This window comes from Sinocyclocheilus rhinocerous, unplaced genomic scaffold (assembly GCF_001515625.1).
Source record: "Sinocyclocheilus rhinocerous isolate Xijiao unplaced genomic scaffold, SAMN03320098_v1.1 scaffold11, whole genome shotgun sequence".
Lineage (NCBI taxonomy): Eukaryota > Metazoa > Chordata > Actinopteri > Cypriniformes > Cyprinidae > Sinocyclocheilus > Sinocyclocheilus rhinocerous.
Genome location: NW_015625587.1, coordinates 217856 through 226273, shown reverse-complemented (window position 1 = coordinate 226273; position 8418 = coordinate 217856). Strand labels below are relative to the sequence as shown.

At 37.6% G+C, this 8418-nt stretch overlaps 1 protein-coding gene across 1 annotated transcript in view; it reads left to right on the top strand.

Moving 5' to 3' along the window:
- Window positions 1-797: 797 nt before the first annotated feature.
- The window catches only part of LOC107756084 (R-spondin-1), a 19217-nt gene continuing 11596 nt past the window's right edge, over window positions 798-8418 (top strand). Inside the window, exons 1-3 of the mRNA XM_016573063.1 lie at window positions 798-1041; window positions 4974-5165; window positions 7716-7856. Of these exons, the coding sequence (XP_016428549.1) occupies window positions 945-1041; window positions 4974-5165; window positions 7716-7856 (430 nt within the window). The 5' untranslated portion in view covers window positions 798-944. The remainder of the gene's footprint in view (window positions 1042-4973; window positions 5166-7715; window positions 7857-8418) is intronic.

The window sequence follows — 8418 nt, the reverse complement described above, 5'->3', positions numbered from 1 at the left end:
AAAATAAGCATGGCAGGAATGTGTGGTTTAAACGGACAAAATACCAGTTTCGGGTTATGTTACTCAAAATATTGTATCCGCATTTATAGTTCCAAACCAGAATTCCATGAATCAATTTAACAAATTTAAAGTGCAGAAATGCTGAACTTCATTGAGAAAGAGCAGTGATAGGGATGAAAGAGTGCAGTTATGTAAGCACTGCGTAAGGCTATTTTCTTTCCATCGCCTTTTCCTTGATTCCAAAAAGTATTTTACGACAGTTTACAGAAAATGTAAAAGTTGTTTTTAAAGTATTCACTTTTGAAAGCACAAAATTTAAAAACTTGCATCTCTTCCCCTGGGCAAGATATTTGGACTTTATTTTGACATGCTGACTTAAAGTACTGTTTTATATACATGTCTCATTGTGCTTTTCTCCCCCCATTCACCCACTCCTCTCCACATCCAACTCTCTCTGCAGCAGATCTTGGCACTGACGGATGCGTTGTCACGCGTAGGAGTCCAGAACCTCTCTCCATCTCTTCTTTTTTTTCGGCACTCCCCCTCCTCCTCCCAGCATCCCTAATAAGACACATGCTCCTGGGCTGGGTTGCTCACTCACGTTAGGATCTCCTTGCTGCGACCGCCACGAGCTTCTCTCTCCTCTCGGTTTCGCCCCCCGGCTTCATGGGTTGAAGGGCAGGTCGCGTTGTCTACAAGATCTCATCTCTCATCTCGCCCAGTTCTCTGCACCCAAAACTTCATCATTCTCATCTTCATCGTCTTGAGTGCTACGGTTTGTTCTCCAAACATGTACAGACTTGCAGTGGCAGAGGCCTCCAGCCAAGGGCGCCGCCACCGGCTGTAGTCGACTTCGTTCCACCTGCCACAGCGTGAAAGGGGCCCCCTCAGCTGTGATCTGTCTGCCTGCAGACGGGACCCAGTTTGACTGGGGGGCAGGGACTATGCATTTGGGACTGGTGGCGCTGGCAGTTGTCTTCCTCGGGTCCATGGGTCACGGCGATAACCTCAAGGCCTCCAAAGCAAGAAGACAGAGACGAAGTGAGTGTTGATGTCTCTTTCTGTTTCTTTCTTAATATCACATCATTAAGTAGCTCACTGTCCCTTGAGACACAGTGCAACATTTCACAATTTATTTCTGTCGGTTCCTATTATTTGTGGCTCATTAGAGCATTTCTGAGTTCCTTGGAATGTTTTTTTTTTTTTCAGCCAGTTTTGTGGGGTATTGCTTGTGAAGAACCTGTTCTGTTGCTTTTAATAGCAACTTTGCTTTTTAAGCGTACATTTTAAATGAGCATATCATGTTCCTAAGCATGGCCAAATTTCACCCATTAGAGTTTTTTTGCCTGAATACCTAAGTATAATGCCTAACACACTTTATTTTTGTAATTTGTCTGGCTTCAAAGCAGCTCTTACCTTTTTATGACTTTTTAAAAATAGTTTTTTGTTTTTTCTTCTTTTATGGAAAAGTTAGTTTTAAAACCCACACAGTGCAGCAGAACTCACTCTGAAATATTGCATAAATTATTATATATGTGTGCACACCTTATAGCAAGAGCGCTGATGTAGGTTTAGTATTTCATATTTTAAAGAACACATTTATGGTTATTGGAAAGTCTTATTTTTTGTGTGCTGTTATCAAATACTCAACAATGCATTTTGTGTAATTTTAAAAAGTCAACCTGACAGTCAAATCAATTTTTTTTATCCTAATCTGACTTTTTTCATATTAAGGGTTGCGATTATTCAGTGGAAATTGTACATTGAGTGTTGAGGAGAGTACAGCCTCCTCTAGAGGATGTTGTAGGTAATGCAGTGACATTCACAGTGGCTGTATAGCCTACGAATCTGCATTGCATTTGCTACTGGTTAGGCTGCTGTTGTTTAACTTTGCTATTAAGAGACAACAGTATTTTTTACATTTATACACCTGCCAGAAACTATAAGCAACAAAACGAACACATATTGTGTTCTGAGAGTTATAGCGGGTAGCTAAAGCTAGAAATCAAGTAGCACGAGGAAGCCTGAAGTGCAAATCAAAACACAACGCCAGTGAGAATGAAAAGCTATCTTGAGGAGAAATAAACAGTGAGTTACTTGGTGAAATAAATCTGCTGATGCTTCACAATCTGTTAAGACTTCTTGACCTCACTGTAAGCTGATCTGAGCAGTGCTTCTTGATAGCAGAGTTTTCTAGCAGTTTTATCAACAAAATGAAAGCAAACACAGCTGTTTTTATATAAGTGATTGATCAGCAGTCATGCTGCTTTTTTCCCCTCCCTCTAAAATATCCAAACCATACCAGCAATTATTTTGTATAAGTGTTTATTTTTGTTCGTTATTAACTATTTTAAATTATGATATCGCTCTGTACATTCATTTTATGGCATGGCTCCGAGTCCTGACACATCAAAAAAGGGATTCAGCTATTCTGCCTACTCATGTACATTGCTAATTTTTTTTTAATTTTTTGCCCCATTTTAAACAAGATAAATTTACTTTTAAAATTGTGTAAGCAATAAGACTTGTTTGCAGGGAATCCATCTTGATTTAAGTTTATTTCTCTTACCCCATTAGCAAATTTTATTTTTTGCTTTAAGCATAAACCTCTCTAAATTTTGCTAGGCAGTTTTAAACAAGACAAAATGTATTTGCCAGTAGGATAAGAAAATTAAATCAATTAAATTAAAATCAAGATATATTCTCTGAAAACAAGTCTGATGCAATATATGGGATATTTAGAATTTTGTTTTTTATTTCATTGCTTTCTTACAAATTCTTACTGTTTGATATGTTTTAAGACCAATTTTAAATTGTTCAAATGAAGTACTCTTTCTAGCCCAGATTCTGAAAAAAAGATGAAAATGTCACTGTGTCTGGAGTTGTGTTTGTTTTGAAATACAAACCAGAGATTAACATGATGTAAATGCATAAATAATGAACACGCTAATATAAAAAGTAAAATAAAGCAATCAATGCAATATCTTTAGACTTTAATTGGCTACAGTCATCTGAGAGGCAACTAAAAAGCACGGAAAAAATTTCTTCGTGGACTGTGCTGTTAAATTCAACTAGTTGGATTGATTTATTAGAACTAGTGAATGACCACTGATAAGAAGTTTGCAAAACTATGCAGAGTCAGATGTCAAATCACATGGATTGGTCCATTTTGTCTAAAAATGCTTGTTTAATGATGCTGTGACTGCATTGACTACTTTTTCATTTCAGGAAAAATTTTGATTCTCTGCTAATAAATTACCTTTAGAGTAATGAGGTGTTTGGAGGGTATTTTAGATTGTATGATGATCTCACTGTGATTTTGGTCATAAAAAGGCCGTATTTATTACTTGTACATTCTGTCATCTTTCCCTTGAAAAGGAAAATCCAAAGGGGACATTCTGGTCATAATGATATATCACTGTCTAGAAGTGCAGTGGCAACTGATGCTATCTTTTTTAGCATGTGTGCAAGGTTTGTGAGTAGCGCATACTGTGCAACCTAACCAACCTTCCTGGCGTGCAAAACAATCATTCACGTTCATCATTAATAATTCTGGTTTCATATTTGTTGTTCCTGCTGAGAGACCTTTTCATTTATTTCAGCGTTGGAGCTGTGTAGTGATCGGATAAAGGACACCCCAGTGCCTGAAAATTATTAATTTTTTAAATGATCCTTTTATGGATTTTTTTGGTTGATTGGTTGTTCTTTTTTAGCTGAACCCACCAAGGAGTCCTTGCTACTGAATATTAACGGTAAAATAATATTGATATTAGTGGTTAAAAGCTGTTTTTTTTCAGTTGTTTTTTGCTTGATAGATGAGATTATGTGATCTAATAGGTGTCATGTTTTACAGTAAAACTATGTAAACTTAAGGGTTGCATTTATCCATTAGGTTGCATCACTTACTGTACTTGCAGCTTATTTACAGCGGGACGGTCGTTTTAACACTTTTCAGCATAGAGATTGATTGCCCTGTGAGAGTGTATATTTAGAGCTAATGCTACACACATAGACCCGTAAATTAAAGCAGATGACTGCAGTTTTGACTCCAGTCAGCCTACCAGGAACAGGATGTGCACTCTGACATGCTTTCGGAATAATCGTTTATTTCTTCTTGGCCTCGAATGCAGAAATTTTTGGATGTTACAAGCAAGGCATGGAAATCACAAGGGATGAGTGAGCTTTCTTAGATATCTGTAACTGATTTTATTTTCGTCGTGTGTCAGAATTTTGGGACACCTGGAAAGAACAAGTACACACTGATGTTTCAAGCCTCTTTCTGCCTAGTTGACCCATCAGAAATCTGTGTGCGATGTCGCAAATTTAATTGCCTATTCACACAGTGCTCTCTCCAAAAATAACTACTATGTTGTCACATGTTGTGTTTTTGGTGCTGGTCCGTAGTTTAACTAGCATGAATTTTGTGGTCTATTTATCTATCTATCTATCTATCTATCTATCTATCTATCTATCTATCTGTCTGTCTGTCTGTCTGCTTGTCTTTCTCTGTATGATTTAATGAGTTTATTTCTTTTGATATTTAGGGGTCATGGTAAACTCATCTTGGTTGTTTATTCAAAGGCTAGTTCAAATCCAGGTAGCAGTGGCTGGAAAGTGACATTGTAGGTCTATTTATCTATCTATCTATCTATCTATCTATCTATCTATCTATCTATCTGTCTGTCTGTCTGTCTGCTTGTCTTTCTCTGTATGATTTAATGAGTTTATTTCTTTTGATATTTAGGGGTCATGGTAAACTCATCTTGGTTGTTTATTCAAAGGCTAGTTCAAATCCAGGTAGCAGTGGCTGGAAAGTGACATTGTAATCAAACTGTCTACTCCTGTGCAAAGCACATAACTAGTTTATTTAACTAGTCATTGCAAGCACTTGGGATTGCAAAGGGTCTTCTAAACTGTAAGGAAACGCAGCCAGTATCATGCTCACTCCTATTTCTCTTTATTTCTTCCATCAGTAAGCACTGAAGTACCACCATCGTGCTCGACTGGCTGTGAACACTGCTCAGAGTATAATGGCTGTCTTAAATGTCGACCCCGGCTCTTCATCCTACTGGAGCGGAATGACATCCGTCAGATAGGCATTTGCCTCGCTGCCTGTCCTGGTGGATATTACGGCATTCGAAATCGTGATATGAACAAATGCACACGTGAGTCTTTGCTCTACTGGTATATTTTCATAGTTTCAAAACTGTAAATAAGTAGGAGATAATGAGGTAAGCTGTGCCAATCAGCACATTAAAATGATTTCTGAAGGATCATGTGACAGTGAAGGCTGGCGATAAATTACATATTAATATATTTTACATTATATATAAAATATAACAGTTTTAAATGGCAATATTTTACAATATAAATGTTTTATATATGTATGCATTATTTAGATGTATTTGCATAAAAAAATAATAGCTGTATGCTATCACATGACAAAAATGTGCAGTTTCTTATATTAACAGGAAGTGACACAGCTTGCCCACTGACACATCTTACCCTGCTCCCTTTCTGAAAAATGAAGATGAATTGTCTGAACAGCACAGCGTCATAAAATGACCATCCTTAGTGCGTTTACAAGGCTTTAACATCAGTTATACAGTGTTTAACGTCATTGGAAAGATGGCACAAATTATGCAATTATGAAACAATCACATTATTCACCACATTCTTTAATACTATAACCACCAATGACATTAAACTAGCGCATCTGACCCGTGGATGCCAAATGCTGAGCCAGTGATCTGTTTTCTCTTACTCTGTGGGTGAAAAACAGGGTGGGGGGATGTAATGCAAAGCAAAACATTGGTTACACGTGGCTGTTTGTCTGTTTCTTCTAGGAAGTCTGTGTTATTATTGTAGGCTGCAAATGCAGAGTTCATGGTAGTTCAACTCTGGCCATATTTTTTAGTCTTTCTTTCTATGCAAACCCTATGTAAAAATCATAATAAGGATTTACCTTTAATCATCCTCTTTGTTTTAATAGTGCGCTCTCTAGGTTTCAGCCAGAGACTCGGTGGCCTTTTCCCATCATGTGCGTGAGCATTTTTACTGTGATAAAGGTAAAGCAGTGTATAACTGTGGATAAACAGGGAAATACCTCTCGTAAATTGATTGGTGGTACCTCTTTACTCCTGTTGTGGGAGGAAATTATAGCTTTATTTGAGCCTTTTCTAACTTCAACCTACCAGAGCTTTTCCAGTTGTAAATTGAACGACCTGCTCCCTTTTCAAGCATGTTTTGAAAGCCAATTAGTGTGAACCACAGCTTGGAGTCATTATATTTTGTTATAGGAAGAAAATACTTTTGTTACCAAGATACACTCTTGCATCACTCCGCCTAATACCTCTCAGATGGTTCTGATTTAAACTTTCATTCTAGATAACCTTAAATTTAAATGTTAGCATCAAGGGAAGTGAGAAATTAGCGGAGCGCTGTTTTTATTTCACAACCCTCTGGAGCCTTTAATTCATAATTTCTTGACTGTATACTTTACACTTGCTTTGAAATACCACATGCAGCTGTCCGCTTGTTAGTTTAAGTATTTTTATGACCCACACATTGAGACCAAAATACGTCGTATCCACAGGTGTTGACTCCAAATCGCTCCAAACGTCACCAGACCTCTTATTGTCAACATTTCCATCTGACGTGTTCGTTTCTTTGTCATTTTGAGTGTTTTTGTCGTGTTTTGAAAAACGGCTGTGCATGCGAACCCCTCCTTCATTTCAGGCCTCAGAGTGGCTGCCCCGTTGCAATTATTCAATTAGCTGCATGCATTTGATTTGTCTCCAGATCCCCATGATGTCTTGTTAACAACATTTGTCTTGCATTAAGGTTACATTTGTAAATGCTTGAGTGCAAAAGAATTTGCTCCAAACATTACTAATTTAGTTGTCAGGCATTTAAAGTAGTAATTGAGAGCAGAGGTTATAACAAAAAACACAGATCAAGTATGTTGTTAGGCCCTCTTCTGCTTTTGGCCGGGCCGAAATTTAAGAGCCTTATTTTTGCACATTTTCACATATATCACGGTAATTTAGCATTTAAATCTGTTTCGCGAAATTATTTTACAGTCTTTCTTGATTTAACGTTCAGTCTATGTCAGTCAGAAGACTGTGAGGGAAAAAAGGGATTTCAAATCCCATTTGAAAACGGGAAATAATCAGTTTTAGGATCTTAAAATTTTTTAAAAGAGGAACATTTACTCATGCTTCAACTGAAGTACTTTGAATCATCTCAAATCATTCTGGATGACACGATAATCAGGTTTTAGACTTTTGGATCTCACTGTGTTTTACAGCACCAAAGGAAAAGCCTAAGATGGATATTTAGGAACTAGATCCCCTGTTTATCAGAATGTGATAATGATGAAAATTGAGAAGGGGTTATGGGTTGGGAAGTGAATTCTGTTTCATTTGGTAGGTGTCTGGTTTTCATTCTGCCAAAATCCACAATTGCCCCCAATTTGAGGCAGTTTGTATGTTTGATCAAAGACGGCAGGCTTGTAATGAGACAGAGGTGTGAGGAAGCCATATGAGAGTCCTGACATTCTTGAACTGACTACTTTTTGGGTAAGAAACTGTAAGAGCCTCAACAATAAGTCACCAGATGGTGGTCCACTTAGTCAACGTCAAAATAAGCAGAATTATTAAAAGATTGTGTTGATAAAATAAATATGTAACTGTTATTGTCTTTCTTTATTACAGAATGTAAAATAGAAAACTGTGAGGCTTGTTTTAGCCGAAACTTTTGCACAAAATGTAAGGAGGGCCTGTATTCACACAGAGGACGGTGTTTCTCCAGCTGTCCTGAAGGATTCACTGTCAACGGCACCATGGAGTGTGTAGGTGAGTGCACTGCACATGCCAGGGGTTTACAACCTTTTGCTTTCATTGACAGATAACTTATATAAAGTTGTTTCAGTTCTAATATGTTGTACAACAGCATTTTCTAGTATATATTGCTTATGTGTCTTTTTCAGTCATAGGAAAAATGAATGCCTAGGTGCCATTTTAGAAAACCGATTTGTAACGTAAATTCATGTTAGATTTTAAAGGGGTGGTTGATTGCGATTTCCCTTTTTTAACATTAGTTAGTGTGTAATGTTTGAGCATAAACAATATCTGCAAAGTTGCGGCGCTGAAAGTTCAATGCAAACGGAGATATCGTCTTTTAAAATTCTGGCAGTTTAATGCCTACAAAAATGGCTGGTAGGGACTACAACGAGTTACTTCCCTGGTTTGTGACATCACAAACCCAGAAAACCCCGCCCTCGGGAACATGCAACAAAGGGGGCGAGGCCATGCTGCGCTGCTTTAGAGAAGAGGAAGAGAACTAGAGGTGCACGTAAAAATCTGTTCATATATGAATCGCGATTCTGTCTTCTAACGATTCTAATGGATTCACAAG